This window comes from Ictalurus punctatus, chromosome 23 (genome assembly GCF_001660625.3).
Source record: "Ictalurus punctatus breed USDA103 chromosome 23, Coco_2.0, whole genome shotgun sequence".
Lineage (NCBI taxonomy): Eukaryota > Metazoa > Chordata > Actinopteri > Siluriformes > Ictaluridae > Ictalurus > Ictalurus punctatus.
Genome location: NC_030438.2, coordinates 9,564,124 through 9,582,345, shown reverse-complemented (window position 1 = coordinate 9,582,345; position 18,222 = coordinate 9,564,124). Strand labels below are relative to the sequence as shown.

The 18,222-nt window shown below is 39.2% G+C and overlaps 1 protein-coding gene across 9 annotated transcripts in view; it reads left to right on the top strand.

Annotated features, from left to right (window-relative positions):
* tnikb (TRAF2 and NCK interacting kinase b) overlaps positions 1–17,909 on the top strand; it is a 58,056-nt gene extending 40,147 nt beyond the window's left edge. For 4 of the 9 annotated variants that reach the window (XM_017453191.3, XM_017453199.3, XM_017453193.3 and 1 more), the window contains 12 exons: positions 682–863; positions 2,010–2,124; positions 2,461–2,628; positions 3,533–3,629; positions 3,747–3,929; positions 8,713–8,856; positions 9,172–9,306; positions 9,435–9,535; positions 9,721–9,870; positions 10,842–11,001; positions 13,397–13,536; positions 13,835–17,909. In XM_017453191.3, the coding sequence (XP_017308680.1) occupies positions 682–863; positions 2,010–2,124; positions 2,461–2,628; positions 3,533–3,629; positions 3,747–3,929; positions 8,713–8,856; positions 9,172–9,306; positions 9,435–9,535; positions 9,721–9,870; positions 10,842–11,001; positions 13,397–13,536; positions 13,835–13,918 (1,659 nt within the window). In that variant the 3' untranslated portion in view covers positions 13,919–17,909. The remainder of the gene's footprint in view (positions 1–681; positions 864–2,009; positions 2,125–2,460; positions 2,629–3,532; positions 3,630–3,746; positions 3,930–8,712; positions 8,857–9,171; positions 9,307–9,434; positions 9,536–9,720; positions 9,871–10,841; positions 11,002–13,396; positions 13,537–13,834) is intronic. The other 5 variants (XM_017453194.3, XM_053674744.1, XM_017453192.3 and 2 more) reach the window with 4 other exon arrangements.
* Positions 17,910–18,222: the final 313 nt, after the last annotated feature.

Here is an 18,222-nt window from a genome sequence, read left to right as displayed (position 1 = left end):
ACTGAAATAAATAAACACTGTGTTCCTGAACAATGCAGATAAACACATGCACTCCTGTCATTTACAGCGTTCTCCAGCGCCGTTCAGTGCATCTTCAGTGTCTGTTGTCAGCAATGTCGAACTGATTTCTCCTGAAAGAGTTTTAATTCACGGGGACGAATTTTAATCATTGATGCGCAAAATCTCATATTCGCATAATCAGACTTTAATGTACAGTTATGTGTAAATGTTCTGAATTGACAAAACTGTAAATGGTCTTGTTGAGATATTTTTGTCTCGATGTTATTATGGTGTCTGAAACGAGTTTTCTCTCTGCATGGCTGTCCTTGTCCTCACCATCAGGAGGAACTGGTAAGATATGCAGGCCGGTTTGACTCCTAACCCCTGACCCCTGACCAAACCCTGCTGCATGTGACGTGTGGCTCTGAGGGGTCTCTTGCCCTCACGGTCCTGTTCTTCATGTCGTCCATGCGTATTTTTCCTTGCTTATTGTGGACTTGATTGAGTTTACCATCAATGATTGTTTCGTTATTAAGTTTAGCACAATTCCCTGCTTCTTATACACATGATTTCAAACCTTTTGGTACATCAGGTCTTTATTAAGCCGGATTGATAAAGGGCTGAAATCAGACTTTATCTGTCGCTAATCACCTGTGCGATATTTTTTTTTCGACCTCTCAGGATCTCACTGCTCTGGCCAAAGAGCTCCGAGAGCTGCGCTCTAACGAAGAGACGAACCGGCCGCCCGTCAAAGTGACCGATTATTCGTCATCCAGTGAGGAGTCAGAAAGCAGCGAAGAGGAGGAGGGAGAGGGCGGAGCTCACGATGGAACCGTGCCAGTCAGTGACATCCCTCGCATCATGTGAGGAGCTTTCTCTTTTATTCAGGCTTCATTTATCACTCTAGTGTAAATATTTTAGTGGCCAACCAAACTCAATATTCACACTGGATTTACAGAAGATTTGCTGATTTTCTTGGTACTCATGTACATATGTTGATGTTGGTAAAAACCAAGAGCATTTGTAACACAGCTCATTTACATTTGGCCACGCCCACAAGACTCCATAAAAGGCAACCGTCTCAGAGAGCTATGGTAGCAACAGCTACACTAGACACACAATAATTCCACATCCTTTTATACAGTGCCATTACTTTTGAACAGCTAGTCTTATTCATCTTAATTTTTGGATTTCTTTTTGAATTTAAAATCACTAGAGGTCGACCGATTGATAGGTTTTGCAGATTAATCGTCACCGATACCTGATTGCTGGAACTATCGGTTATCATCAAAAACTCAACAGCGATAGTTTTTCCCGGTTGCGTACCGTGCGGGAGCGGCTGAGAAGGGTCCAATCATTATACAGCACGAGAACGGCCTCTAGTGGTGACAAATTTTGTCGTGTTATTTTAAGTGTTTTTTTTTCATTTAGGACGTCTCTATTTTTATTTGTTATTTGGAGCGTTACTTTTTGGTTCAGTTTGGATGCATATCTTTTATTTACTTTAATATTTATTAATAATTCATATTTATTAATATTTATGTATTTATTTCATTTTAAAAAGTATTGTACATTTTCATGGTATAGTCAGTACTGTTTAATTTTATAATATTTAACAATTTTAAGAACGATCGGTCGATTATTCGGTTATCGGCAGGTACTGCATCGGTAAAACCCACTAATGCTCGACCTCTAAACATCACAGTAACTCATCAACGATTATCCGTTTTGAAGACGTTCAGTCGAGGTTCAGATTAGTGAGTCTCCACAAAGCAAGCTTTGATCTTGTTTTCCATAAAAGACAGCGAGAAGATAACAGAAGAAAGAGAGAGAAGTGCTGGTAATAAGATTTCAGTTTTGATAAACGTACCGATTCTGATTGAAATGAAAACACTTGGTCGATAATCAGTTTAAATTTAACTGGTGTCTAAACACTTCTGCTGTGCTGAAAAGCCCCTCTCTGAACGGTATTAAAGACGGTGTTTGTTAGCTTTTCATCCTACTTGCAGGCCGTCCGCTGGTCAGGGTGGGAATGAGCCGTTCGGAGCACTGGTGGACACGGAGGATTCCCACGACGAGTCTTACGGCAACAACTCTAAAGACAGCACCTTGATGATGAGAGAGGTGAGAACACCGGCATCTTCTCAGTCACATCACCTGACCTTCTGTCATCATCATCATCATCATCATCATCATAAATCTGTATGAACTCCAGGCAGTTCCTCCTACGTTCATTAGTTTCATGTGTTACTGTTTCATTCATTTGATTTTTCTTTATCTTGGTTTTTTGGTGTTTCATTCAGCTTTTTTTCAGCATTGTTACTTTATTGAAATCTCCGTGCTGATTGGCCGCTCAGGTTTCTGCATATCTCAGACTCTAACAGCAGGTGGCGCTGTGGGGGTAACATGGCAGGTGTCAGGGGCAGCAATAGCACCTCTTTCTCTCTTCCTCTCCTGCAGATGTTTGGGCAAAGAAAGCGCTCGGGTCATGCCGAGAGCAACGGTTTCCCTGGTAACGCCAATCTTCCTGATCTAGTGCAGCAAAGCCACTCCCCCTTGGCCATGCCCAGCGAAGGCCCAGGGCGCCACTCCAGTCTGCTTGGGCAGGACCTGGACTCTGTGGCTGAAGTAGGTGACAGTGGAGCCTGTCAGTCCGAGCCACCCGCCTTTTGACCTTTGACCTCTAACTCTACCCCGACCCTGACCTTTTCCTTGCTAACCATCACCATCCGGTCTAGTCCAAATTGAACCGCATATTTCTACACATGGCTGTTTTTTCTGGCTGTAGACGTAGGGACGCCCCACTCTCGACCGGTTTCAGACTCACACCCTTTTTCTCGTCCCGTTCTTGGCTTGTTCTTGGTTAGCAGGTTTCCTTTCAGAATTATTTTAATCACTCATACATTAACCCCCCCCCACCACCACCACCACCACCACCACCCGGGTCATCTATAAATGCATGAACCATGAGTTACTGGCCGTTAGCCATTAATATAACACACTTCTCACTTTATTAACCATCGCTAAGTGCTTACTAACCTTTATTTTGTGCTAAAAACTTCACTTTCCATTATGTGCATGTTTAATTAACACTTACAATAACGCGTACTATACATCTTGAAAAATGCATTATAAACACAACATGTAGCATCCGTAATACCTTATAGTGTCTGACATAAGCCTTTGTTGTTTATAGGTATTTATACGTACATGCACAAGACTTTCTTTATTGCGCATTAGTATAGGACTTTGTAATGAATTATAGCATCTACTCATTAGAACATTAACGTACACGAATGCTGTAATGCACTAGTTATGTAACCATAACTCTTCATGAGAAGTTATACACCTTTTTCCTGCCATAATAAGGTGCTATGGATGCTATATACATACCTATGTGTTTATAACGTGTTATTAACACAGGATCAATAGGAAGTGTTACCGTGCTCACTGTATACAGGCGTGTTGCTTTGTCAGGACTTTTACCTGGAATAACAGGTGTGTATTTTTTACGCCGGTCTCCTGTTGACAGTACGGGAGCGGCTCGAAAGCCTCCTTCACCCCGTTCGTGGATCCGCGAGTGTACCAGACTTCACCTACTGAAGAAAACAGTGAGAACTCAGCAGCAGGTTTTTGTCCCTGTGCTTTAATGAGATCTGTAATGAATCAATACAGAATAATAAATCTGAATTACACGCTTCAGCGGAGTTATATTATTCACTAAACTGTGATTTTCTTGACCATAGCGCTTTCAGTTGACGAGCTGCTGAGGCATGAGCAGGAACAGGAACAAGCTCGGCTCAATGAGGCTCGGAAGATCTCCGTCGTCAACGTCAACCCCACCAACATCCGGCCGCACAGTGACACACCCGAGATCCGCAAATACAAAAAACGCTTTAACTCTGAGATCCTGTGTGCTGCTCTGTGGGGTGAGTTACAACATCAACGTCTCCGCTCAGCATGGTATAAAATAATCCCCGCTTAAATCTGACAAAAATATCTCAGAATGAAATCCTGATTTAAATCACAAATCATTTCATACCCGAAACTCACATAAACAGACTAAAGTTTTCTGTAAGGAGAAGTTTATTTAACTCCTTATTAGGGCTGCATGATTATGGCCAAAATGATAATCTCGATTATTTTGATCAATATTGTGATCTTCATTATTTATCACGATTATTAATTGATTTTAGTGACAACATATTTTTATTGCTCTTTCACATTTATTAAGTTTTCTCATGCTACAATATAACACACAAGTAGGCATGAAAAAACTTGAGCCGGTCAATTATGACAGAATTTAGGAATATAGTGTGAGCCATGACAAATTAATTTACTTCTGATAAACTACATTTAATATCTTCAATTAATTTTACAGACTGTATGCAAAAAACAACTGTTAACCTGTTTACTTTGTAAACATACACAGTAAACATCAATGTTCAGTGTCTGCTCTTCTTAAATATATTTAAAGCTACACTATTAGACATTTTCCACTGTCATGGTTCTGGGCTGGAGTCAGTCCTCGACCTGCTCTGTGTATATTGTGTAGATATCTGAATAATCTTATATAGGATGTGATTGGGTGAGTTCATTTACCCATCAGATGCAAAGCGCTTTAGTTTTAATGGTGTTCATTACTGATGCTCCGATCGGGATTATTACAGCCGATACGATCCAGATACCAATCTTTTTTTATTTAAGCTTTAATCAGGAGGTCTATCATAAACAGTTAATTGTAAGCTCTCTGCTCGTGGTCACTGTTAATGGAGTTAAAATAATAGCAATGAGAAATACTGTTGGTTAATTGATAAATAAACAAGCATAAAATATTTATTTTTAAATATCTTAAAAACAATAGAGAGTCCTAATTAAAAGTAGGCTAACACAAAAATGATCCATATTAGGAAAAAGGTTAATAGCTTTCTGAGGAAATAGCGAACTAAGCTTAATGTCAGATTGATATTAAATGCAACCCATAGTAATTAAACATTATTTCATTTATCATTTTATTTATATTTTATGAAGTAATTATAATATTTATTTTTTATATTAAATGATTTATTTATAACTAAGCATTTTCTGTCTTTACATTTTATTAGTTTTATTTTTGTTTGTTTATCAGTTTTAGATGGGTTCCCCAGTACAGTGTCCATGTCTGCTGATAATAGTGTGTTTTGGGGGATAAATCAAAACATGGAAACTGATGGTGACTTTTCTAGTGATATCTGGCAACCGTGAGATATGAAGTGAATTAGAGTTAGTGAAGGAGAGCGGAGAGAGAGGAGAGACTATTTAATAAAGAAGTTTGAAAGTTCAGGCCATTTTGCGGGATCAATAAAAGATGGCGGTTAAAAGGCTGTTGTGAGCTCGGGGCGCACGGTGGCTTAGTTGTTAGCACGTTCGCCTCACACCTCCAGGGTCTGGGGTTTGATTCCTGCCGAGGCCATGTCTGTGTGGAGTTTGCATGTTCTCCCCGTGCTGTGGGGGGTTCCTCCGGGTACTCTGGTTTCCTCCCGGAGAAAATGAAATTTCCAAAGAAATGCATGGTAGGCTGAGTGTTGTGTCTAAAGTGTCCATAATGGGTGTGTGAGTGTGTATGTGATTGTTGCCCAGTGATGGACTGGCACCCTGTCCAGGGTGTACCCCACCTTTTGGGCCCGATGCCTCCTGGGATAGGCTCCAGGTTCCCTGTGAAGAAGGAGTAAGCGGTAGAAGATGGATGGATGGATGGTAGTGAGCTCGGAGAGTTGAGAAACCGATGATGTTACTCTCTTCATCATAATGGCTTCTCTGCAGTATTTCCACACTTGTTCGGTTGACTGAGGAGATGAAAAGCAGTGTGAAAGTATCTGTAGATGCATTTTGGACTTTCTGTAATTTTTATTCTGATTGTATTCTACACCTCCGAACGGTTCACTCGCACCGGTGCGAATAAATATTTATTCACAGTCACACAAAATACTTTTCAGTCACAAATGCGAGTGAAGAATTTGCGCTTTTCGGTCATACAATATATTTTGACTTATTCTACTCAGTTTCTGTGTTTGCACTTTTAACTTTGTGGTACGTTAAAATGTCTGGAAAGAACATGAAAACACGTGGTAGCATTCAGACACGACTGAGGCCAAGTGTGCGCGCCATGATCGAGTCCCCATCTCCCTCTGAATCTCCGTTGCCGAGCGGTGACCCTGATTTCACCGCACTCAGGCTTGAGCTGCTTTACTGAGGAAGGACATCGCCGATATTTTTTAAAAGAAGCTCCAGAAGACTCTCGGGGAAGCGCTGTTTGCTATCCAGCTTGACCTGCAGGCCGTGAAAACACCGCTGGGTAGTAATAAAGTTGCTATCGAGGCTACCATATCAACACTGAAAGGTACTGTTGGGAAATGGAGTACACTCTCTCCGGTTGCACCGATGCCATAGCTCATATGAAGACTACTATCGAGTCTCTACTGTGACCGTGACTCAATTAGAGAATAAATGTGAGGATTTGGAGTCAAGGTCACGGCGCAATAACATTAGGATAGTGGGAGTTCCAGAGGGCACTGACACATGTGCAGCTGCTGCTGTAGCAGCCTTGTTAAAAGAGGTGTTTGGTCTGGAGAAGGAGCCGGTTTTGGACCGGTCCCACCTGACCCTTCAGCCGAAGCCCAAGCCTGGTGAACGACCACGAGCTATTGTGTGCAGATTCCACTATCACAGTGACTGTGTTAACATTTTACGCCATGCGAGAGAGCTCCAGCGGATTAAAGCGTGGGATTTGACCATCTCTGTTTTCCCTGACTACACAGCCAAGATAGCCCGGGCCCGGGCCGCGTTTAACGAGGTTCGGCGTCAACTTCGTGGTATTGAGAGCGCTCGCTATGGAATACTTCACCCAGCTCGGCTTCGCATTACATATAACGGTGTCCAGAAGGACTTTATGTCAGCGGAGGAAGCAGGAGACTATGTTAAACTCTTGATATAGGGGTGAACTGCATCACCTACACAGCAGAGTCTTTTTCGCTCTTCTTTTATTTTTATTTTCTTGCACTCAGCCTTCCTGCTCTACAGAATTCGGATTTTTATTGAAGATATTGTCGTTGCATTACTCCACCTAGATTTTGTGGGCTCACTCCTCTTAAAATTTACTTCGGAATTAAGTGCTTCTCTGTTTTGATGCTCTGACTGGGTTAGAGTTTCTGTTTATTTAATTTTATTAGTGTTATCTCCTGGGCTTTACATGCTACACTGTTATATTATTTGTTACAAGTCTTTAAAAGTTAAAGACATTATATTTGTTATTGTGCACAGACTGTTTATCAGACTTGATGTCAGTAGGGGCTTTTTCTCTTACTGGAACTTTTTGTCATGGTAATCTTTTTGGTTAGTTCAGTTTACTCTCTGAGTTGTTTTCACATTGTGGACAACATTTGGTTTTTGTAGGATACACTGCTGTCTCATTTGTTTTATGGCGACTTTGGGTGTGGGAGTTTGGTGGATTGTGAGAGTAAGCAGAACATGCCAATTCTTTGAAGGATGTGAATTGTTACAGAGTAATGTCTAAACACAGTCACAGTCTAAAACTGGATTTAAAGAGAATTTAAAAAAAAAATAGTAAATGAATCACATGGAAATTAATCACTTGAATAGAATCACATGTAAATGAATCACATGAAAATGAATCACATATAAATGATTCATATGAAAATGAATAAATAAATTAAAGACAAATGCGAGTGAAATGGTCACACTGTAGAGCCCTGAGTTTATCTGCAAAGTTTTTTCCAGTTCTGCATGATGACATTTAATGTCCTCGACAACCTCTGTAGTGCCATTTAGCATCATGCTAGTGTCATGATTTCCCCTCGCACAAGCGCTGGAGCTCGAAGCGAAGCTAGCCGCTAGATGGCTAAAATCCTAACTCCGTTTTGGGCTTTTGGTACTACAAAATGACGTCATCCCTGTGCCTCGCTATGTGATTGGCTGTAGTTAGGAAACGCTTGATCTGAGTGGAGAAAACAGCAGAGTGGAGGAACACTATGAGTGGAGGATGAAATTTAAACGTTAATATCGAAGTCGATCATGTTCATTTAATCGTGGGCAGTCAAAATCGTAATTAAAATTAATCGTAATATGCGATTAATTGTGCAGCCCTACTCCTTATCTGTGGAAGGAGTCTCCAGTGTCAGTGCTGTGTATCAGTCAGAGGTAAAGCTTTAACTTTAAGTCTTCTGACATCTTCAGGACAGACAAGTTAACACTTCTTAGCTGTTTCTCGCTAACACGACACTGCGATTTTATGTTTTTGCCTTATTAAATTTAAAAGAGAGAATAAAGAGAGGGAATAAAGAGAGAATAGAGAGAGGGATGGTGAGGGAACGAGTGTTTATAGCTGCTGTAATGTAAGTGAGAACAGGAACGAACTCATTTCAGAACATTAGAATGTAATAAGTTGTTGACGTGATGTGTTCTTTAATAAATAGTAAGTCGTACTCATTGGTGAGTTGCTGTGGTGTAAGAGGAATAAAACACTCGGGGACTTGCTGTTGGAGGAAAATAATCAACTTCAGGGTGCTAACAGTATCTCCACTTCATCACACCACCCCGGCACTCAGTATTTTACTGTATCACACACACGCACACACACACACACACACACACACACACAGTGTTTATTCAGGATGTGAGTGTAATAAGGCCGTGGACGTTCTCTGTGTGCTGCAGGCGTGAACCTGTTGGTCGGGACTGAAAATGGACTGATGTTGTTAGACCGCAGCGGTCAGGGGAAAGTGTACAACCTCATCAGCCGCCGGCGTTTTCAACAGATGGACGTTTTGGAGGGCCTCAACGTTCTCGTCACCATCTCCGGTGAGAAAAAGACGACGAGTGAAGGAGATTGTTTTGCTCAGTTCATACTTATTTATACTTATTTGTAAAACAATTTTATACATGTTAATAATTATGTAATTCTCTTAAACTGATTTGTGATATTGCCATCGGATCTGTTGACATTTTTCTGGCACATAAATTAACTCTGCCTCAAGTGTGAACAGTGGCATAACTCCGCCCCTTTTCCTTAAAAGGCAGTTGAGGACAATTGAACATTTTTCAGTGTTTTTAATTGCAGTTCATCAGCAGATGGCGATGACTAAAATGCCGACACCATTTTTCTTTTTTATCCAGGCAAAAAGAACAAGTTGAGGGTTTATTACCTGTCATGGCTGAGAAACCGGATCCTCCACAATGACCCTGAGGTGGAGAAGAAGCAAGGCTGGACCACCGTGGGCGATCTGGAGGGCTGCGTTCATTACAAAGTTGGTATGTTCTGCTCATAACGATTCTCTCACTTGTTCTATATAAATCTCACACCGCAGTCTTTTTTATTTTTATATTGACATTTTTTCTATTTCTGTTTAAACTCATGCTGGTGTCTTTGCATTTGAAAGTGAAATATGAGAGGATCAAGTTCTTGGTGATTGCCTTGAAGAATGCGGTGGAGATTTACGCCTGGGCTCCGAAACCGTATCACAAATTCATGGCTTTCAAGGTCAGTGTGATTCATAGCTGACACGTTTAACTGTATATTAAACCGTCAGATTATTGCGAATGCATCATATTATTTCAGAGCCAGTTATATTTATAGTGGTCTTCAGTTTGCGATGCGCAGAACCCAAAGCCCGAAGGATAAAACGCTCTTAGATGTTACTGATGTCTCTCTTTCTCTCTCTGAAGTCCTTCACCGATCTGCAGCACAAGCCTCAGCTGGTGGATCTGACTGTAGAGGAAGGTCAGAGGTTAAAGGTCATCTACGGCTCCAGCGTCGGGTTTCATGTCATTGATGTGGACTCTGGGAACCCGTATGATATCTACATCCCATCGCACGTAAGTGATGGAGCGCTGAGCGGAGCAGCTTTTCCTCTTCCTCAGCCTGAGACAAGACGCTTCCTCTTCCTCTTCCTCTTTCACAAGGACTCATGACTACATTTATTTTCTAATGATGTGCATAAAGCAATAATAATAATAGTAATAATAATGCATTCAAAGCCACAATTATTTGCATCCTTTAAGAGACACAAACTTGTTTTCTACTCAAACACTCTTTCACCTAACATAAATTATTTTCATTTCATAATACTATTTTCTTTAGTAAACATGTGGTAAAAATTATTGGCACCTCAAAATAATATGAAACCCTGTGGTGTGAATTGAAGGTGACGTCCGCATGCACAAACATGCATTGAAAATGTTCTGAATGGAAGGATGGACCAAGATCTTCTACATGCATCTCCAGCCTTGTTAGATGCTCAGTGGTGTTATTTCTGGGGGTGCCAAAAATTTAAAAACCAGATATTTGTGGGAAAAATTCCACATTTTGTCCTCAGATGTTGAAGAGCAAAATGTCATGGATTTGTTTTCGTGAAGGGTGCCAATACCTTTGGGGTTGACTTTGATGGTAATTAGTGTTTATTATATAGCCTACATAAGATACTTTCTTAAGAATTCTATGATGTGTTGTAACGTTGTGTATAGAGTTGTGTTTGTGTAACGATGCTCAGAGCAAAACATTTCCCCGATCTAAGACCTTTTGACCAACAAAAACCATGTGATCAAGTGAACCAGAGCAAGCAGAAAGTTTTGGCGCCTCCATGTCTTTGTGTGTGTGTGTGTGTGTGTGAGAGAGAGAGAGCAGGTCAGTCGTTATTGGGAGACTTTATTGTTGCAGCAGTTTCTCACACCCTGCCAAGCGAGCGGGAAAAAAAACGTCTCCTGCAGCTAATTTTGTGCTCGTGCTTGTGACTCGAGGTTGACGGTCCCAAACCCCTTCCCTTCCCTTCCCCGTGTTCCTCCCTCAGATTCAGGGCAGTGTCACCCCTCACGCCATTGTGGTGCTCCCCAAGACCGACGGGATGGAGATGCTTCTGTGTTATGAAGATGAGGGAGTCTATGTGAACACATACGGCAGAATCACTAAAGACGTGGTGCTACAATGGGGAGAGATGCCCACCTCTGTTGGTAGGTCGTGGTTGTTTATTTCATTGGCACACGAAAATGATCCCGTCTCCTTTCAGAACCCTGAGGCCCGGGTGCTACTGGAACCTGCCCCAGACCAGCAGCAACCAGTTGCTCCAGATGAACTGAAGTTTATTTGTAGCTTATTACACCACTTTGTCTAAATTTGTCTCTCAGCGAACTTAAGTGCAGTTTATCAGATTCTTCTTTATTATTCTTTCAGAAGAGAAGTCCAAACAGCAAAAAGTACAAATACAAATCACTGGTTTACTGTACACTACAATATTTTTTCATTTGTTTACAATTAAAGTATCAACGATTGACATGGCAGTGCATCACCTCACAGCTCCAGCGTCCTCAGTTCCATCCTGAACACTTGTATTTTCGACTTTTGTGGACGTGTAATGAACAATAATGTTATCGCTTGTGGGCGTGGCCTGTCCAGTAGCTAGTAGTAGAAATGTATCGCTTCTAAAGTCAAATACTTACACGGTTCAACGTTACAGCCTGGTTTACACTCCAGCTGAAGTTCATCTGGTGCCACTGGCTGCAGTAATCTACACTAATCTCTCTGCCTGCGTGTTGTGCTTTAAGCCGGGTTTACACTGTATGATGTTTGTCCCGATGCTGCTGTTGTAGACAAAAATTTCACATCATAAAATAATTCTTTGCCTATGAGTTGACATCAGTGATGTGAATTTAATTTGGCATCAACGATGTTAGAATGTATAATTTGATGCGATTCATGGTGACCAAAGGCAGGCGACGACAAAGTGTGTGTGAGTGTGAGAAATCTGAGATTAAAGTCTCAGAGTGTGAGCGCTGATGCTACGACGCTCGTCTAAAACCCACCAATAGGACGAGGGAATCTCAGGGCGCGGCTCCAGATACGGTAGCGGCGACAGAGAAACATAACGCAAGCGTGCTAATGCACAGAAACATCTCCTCATTACCTCCAGCTCACTGTGAAGAACGTGTGTGTTTGTGCGAAGCCGTTTTCTGCACCAGCTGATTTCAGGATCACTCGATCAATGACGTAAACAGCGGCGTACGCAATAATGCTCTGTAATTAACTGCAGGTCTGTCGTTAGAGGATCTTCATGGTATAATCTGACGTGGAGACGCACGCTATCACACAGTCTGTTACACAATTCACAACAGAGCTGATCAGGATCTCATACAGTGTGATGAGGAATCGTCTTAAAACACAACGCTGATACACACAGAGTAAAACCCGGCTTATTCACTCTGGAGCTTCACTCTTTTCCTTCATACTCAGTTTAGACTCGATGCCCCTTTGCCCACCCTCTATACCCCACCCCTCTTCCCTTGCCCCTCTTTACCCCTCCTGTGCCCCGTTGACTCCTCCCAGCTCTGGCGCAGTGTGTATCATTGTATTTGTCATTCATGATATTGTTTTTATGTCTTGTTAATGTTGTTTTTATTCATTAACTAACACCAATTTCACCATTTAATGAATTATTTTGTTTCATCGTAACATTTTTCATGTGAACCTGTAAAATATGTGAGTGTCTATTTCCTGTTCTTAAAACCTCAAATGCATCTTTTATACTTACAGCATGATTAAAGGATCCTAAATGGTGTGTGTGTGTGTGTGTGTGTGTGTGTGTGTGTGTGTGTGTGTGTGTTTAAATTTAAGGATCCATTAGACAACTCAGGATCACATCAATTGAAAGATGCTGATTTTAAAAATGTCTTTAATTATCCTGAATAACAATCATACATATGATTTATATTTGTGTCGTGGGTCTGTACGATGAACCTTTTAGCTTTTGATGTTCATTGTCGTCTCCGTCTTGGAAGAATGTGACTGTTGGGATTTATTTTGTGTTCAAACCGAGCAGCTGGCATCTCACTACTTCAGAAATATTTCTCAATCGATCTGAATTAATATTCAAAACAATAATAAATACAGAGAACAAATCTCATCCTTCTGATATTTATCAGCTAAATCTCCTCTGATCTGCCTGGTTAGAGAAGTCAAACATTAACGATTCAATATTATTGACATACTTTAATGATTCATTATTAAAGTCAGTTATGAATATAGTGTATATAGTATATTTCATTTTTGACTAGACATGGAGAATAAATATGCCACCATAATCACAGCACATTTAGAGGATGACGAGTTTTCAGAAGTTTTTGCTTCAGAAACTGCTGCAATAATGACCTCCTGGTGGTGTTGGGTGTCATGAACAAGCTGGTGTTTTTCCACTCAGTACCGGTTCGGTTTCTGGTTGCTGTTCTCAGTCAGAAGTGGTCAAGGAGCGGGGGGGGGTTTTTCTCACAATCCTGTGTTGTTTTTATTGCTCTGAGAGTCATCGCTGTCCTGTCCCATGTCCTGTGTCCTGTTTCCTTCCTGTTTCTCATGCAGCCTACATCCACTCCAACCAGATCATGGGATGGGGAGAGAAAGCCATTGAGATCCGTTCCGTGGAGACGGGACACCTCGACGGAGTTTTCATGCACAAGCGAGCTCAGCGACTGAAGTTTCTGTCTGAGAGAAATGACAAGGTGGGTTTTAAATGAAACGTTTTTTTTTTGTGGTTTTGTACAGAGTCAGTGACTTAAGTCCTGAAGTTACATCACTGTTCATGCAGGGAAAGTTCCTGGTATTCAGAGTCGGGTTACGCACCTGTTTAAGCTGATTTTTTCTGGGCTCCACATTCGTGTTGTTAAAGTGTGTAAAGTGTTAACACTGTAGAGATAAGAGGTTTTTAAAAACACTTTCTGAAAGTATGAGACTCTAAAAAAGTCCTGAGTGAGTAACAGACTCATCTGTTTACCTTCTTTTTTTTTTTCTTCCTGGCAGGTCTTCTTTGCCTCGGTCCGATCAGGAGGCAGTAGCCAAGTTTTCTTCATGACCTTGAACAGAAATTCCATGATGAACTGGTAAACCTCGCCCACACACCTGCCCCCTCAACACCCCTCCTGCCCCCACGGGCTCCAACACACGCCCCCCTACGTTGTCTCTGTGGACGTATTCTGTTTTTCAAAAGTGATGGGGTGGGAGGGAACGACAAGAACCCACAGTGTGCGGAACCACAGGGCCGCTTTTGAGAGTAAATACTTTTAGAAAATAAATCAATAAAATCAGATCGAGCCCAGGTGCCGCTCCGGAGAGCCGAAGTTCATCTCGCATCCACACAAAGCTCCGACCGCCGAGAGAAGAACAACCACCTCCTGTACCCAGAATTCCTACGGCTCTTACTGCGGGATCACGTTTTTATCTTGACTAGCGTATTTTTGGAAGAGAGCAGAGAAAGAAGTGATCAGTGAGAAAATCAAGAAAATAAATGATGTAACTGTTTAGACACTTTCAACACAATAATTTACTGTTGTTGGTTGGACAAAACAATTCTGTAGAGAGGTGTGTGTGTGTGTGTGTGTGTGTGTGTGTGTGTGTGTGTCTTTCATGAACTTATTTGATCACTTTGTTATTGCATTTCATCACACTGTAACTGTACAAAGATTTATGTATCGTTTGTATATTCTCAATGTACTTCCGTGTGTGTGTGTGTGTGTGTGTGTGTGTGTCCTCATTATCCATTAATATGAAAAAAAAAAAACACCACACAATAGTTAAGACAAATCCGAATGTGTGGATGTTTTATACAGAACGTTACAGCAGAATTTTGGGAAATCAGTCGGGAAAATAAAGCTCCATTTTTCATTATTACATAACGATCCACTGGGATGGATTTGAGCTTTTTTGGATGTCGTTGCTTACGTGCAATAAAGAGCACGAGAGATCGGTTTTGATGTGTGGATGGATGGGGTTTTAGCTCAAACCTGAACAGAGTCCCACCAGTCTGAAGCTGTGACTTTCAGAGCTGTTAGAGGTGTATGTGAGTTTTTTAAAAAATAATCCTTTAATAAAATTGGTCACGCAAAGCAGATGTGATTTGTTTTTTTCTCGGATTGCGTGACAACAAAGGAATGAGTTTGGTGCATTGAGCTTTCTCTAAACCTACCTCATTTCTTTCCTCCAGTCATTCGATCACAAGTTTATATTCAATCATGACATCACGTAATTATTAATAAAATATTCACTATAAATCAGACAAGGCTTGAATTAAAAGGCATAGGAATCTCAATTCAGTACAATTTTTATTATAAATGAATTCTTTATGCATCTCGATTTTTGCTTTTTGGGGGGATTTTGCGAGAAACAAAAACAAATACACAAAAATTGATCAAAACTTGCTTTTTTTCCCCCCCAGTGATGCGTTTTTATCATGTTTAGTGCATAACTGTTGAATCATTTATGAGAATCATGGTGCATAAAAGAAATCGATTCTTTTGCTTCATCTCAGATATTTAACATAAAGATCAACAAATACAATAAAGTTGAATCAAAGTCTTTATATATTTTAACAACATACATGAAACATGGATTCTGAGTCACTGTAAAATAAAAAACACGACTGATTTGGAATTAGATAACTCTGTGTACTAAAGCAAAGAGTAAAAGTCAAAAGTATAAAAAGTAAGCATTACTCGTTTGTTTTAAAAGTTTAAACAAGAGCATTAAGGCTTGAAGCAATGTAAAAAAAATGAAAAGATAATAAGATATATTTATTATTATTTGCTTTTGTTATCAGTGATGTTCACATTTTCTCACAGAAAATAGATTAGTTTTCTGTGACAGAGCACAAACTGGGTATTAATTCAGAATAAAAATTCTAATTTGTCTCATTTTCAGAGACAAATCACTCTGTCAGAATTACTGAGTTGTTGGTGCCGTGACCCGGATGTGAAATCTGTCAACAGGAGAAAAAAATAGAAGAAAGTAGAAAAGGTCCAGTAGAATCAGGAGGATGAGTTTTTGAGAGTGTAAAAATGTGTAAAAGTGTGAAAAACTGATTAAAGGGCACTTTTATTTTCAGGTCAGGTTACAGGTTAAACGTTACACCTATACGACCCATTATATTTCATAAATAAACCACAAGTGTGTGTGTGTGTGTGTGTGTGTGTGTGTGTGTGTGTGTGTGTGTGTGTTTATGCATGTCTGCACCTTTTACATTTGGGATTTTACCTTCGATTTTACCTTCACACGAACATAAAACACGAGATTAAAACATCGAATCGTTTATTATTCGTAAAAGTTCACGTTTCACTTTTTCATCTTACTTCTGTTTACATTTTAATTTAATGAATCGCTTTCATCACTGAGTCTGTCACTTGATATTGAGTTTCTTAGTAGCTTGTTAAATTTCACACTTATTTTTGTGAAATTACGCAAAGTTCTTATTTGGTTATTAACTGGCTGTTGCAGAGCTAAAATATGTCACGTCTATTTAGATTACATTTTTTTTAAACAAGTGTGTGTTTTAGTGATTTATTCTTTACTTTTTGAGTAAATTTTAGTTTTTTTTTAAAAAGCTGCTATTTAACTATTTGGCTCTAGAATCAGGCAAAAAGAAATCTTGTAAAAAAATTACAGAATAAAAGTTGATTAGCAGTATAATAAATTACACTGGCATATAATTCTGTAAATGCAATTACAATAGAATTATGAATTTTAACAATTATTTATATGCTTCCAAACCTGGCTCCAAGCAATTTTCCATTTTTATAACTTATTTAATGATATTTCAGCAAACATGCTTAATGCTGTTATGGCAACTAAAAACAACAAAAAAATATATTATCCTGAAATATCATATTCATGAAATAAATTTTAAAGAGACATATAGCCTGGAGTTTGAATTTATATGCAAACAATATTATAGTAATATTTGTTAATGTAAATTTTATTGCAATTCTATTTACAGAATTACAGGCTGCTGTTATTTCTACTGTTATTACTTTCTTACTCAAGTTTTACAATATTTTACTTTAATTTTTAGTCTATTCATGTTTATTCACTTCATAATACTTTTTGTATGATAATTTGTTCAATGCTTCCAAAACACGAATGTTAAGATGAAGATGAAGATGATTTAAAAAAAAAAAAAAAAAACACTATTGAAACCCAGAAGTGGGTCTGAGGTCTGATCTCGTCTAATGTGTGCCTGGTACATTACATTTCCAGTATACTGACTTTTATTAGTTTAATGTAAAGCACCTTTTTGTTTATTTTAACGTAAAATATTGAGTTCTGATTCATTATAGAATAATTATCTAACAGAAAGACCCCGTGTGTGTGAAACTCCACATCAGACTCCCTTGACATTTGTTATTCTGATCGGATTTATTTATCGGTTTGTACAGTACACTTCTGGTTTGTCATTGTGTTTGGAAGCGACAGTATTATTACGGATTTTTTTGCAAAGGGATTTTTTTTTTCTATAGCTGTATTTTGGATTAGCTCGTTGGTCTGAAAGTGCTGAAATCTATATTAGAATGTCAGAGATGTTTAATATCAGTGCTTTATGTAATATCACTTTATCCTATTTCTCATTTTATCCCAGTACTGTTTGACACTTTTTTCCTTTTTCTTTATAAATTCAATGCTGAATTATAGCCAAAATGATGTACTGATACTTTTTTGTATGGTGACATTTTCCTTTTCCTGGTTTGTTTTTTTTGGGGAAAAGCACTCGTCATATTTATATTTGAAGGCAAGCCTGAAAGGAAACAATGTTGATGTAAATGAAAAATAAACCTAACACTCTGTCATGTTAGGTCGAAGCTAGGATTATTAGCAATAAAGTGTATCAAGGATTTTTGTTAAAATATTTTTTCTGGTATTTCATTTCTGTCTGAATTTGGTAGAACAAAAAATGTTCAAAATGTTCAAATGGTTGATGTCCAGAATTCGGGATGCAGGATGTCGGGTTTTGAGTGATGCAGATTATACACGAATATATTCACAGTTTTTTCCCATGTAACATAAAGCATTAGAACTTTGCTGTTTTTTAATAAATCGATGTATCAAATGACATGCGTGCTGTAATTTATTTATTTGTTTGTTTATTCATTTACTTACTTATTCACAGATGTTTATACATTAAACTTAGTTTCTAACTAATCCTGCGTTATTTTAAAATAACATTTTAAATCCCAAAGAATGTTTAATATAACACAAAAGCAAGCTAGCTAACATTAACTAAATAAGGTAATGTTTAATCTTAGCTAGCTAACATTAACTAAATAAGGTAATGTTTAATCTTAGCTAGCTAACATTAATTAAATTAGGTAATGTTTAATCTTAGCTAGCTAACATTAACTAAATAAGGTAATGTTTAATCTTAG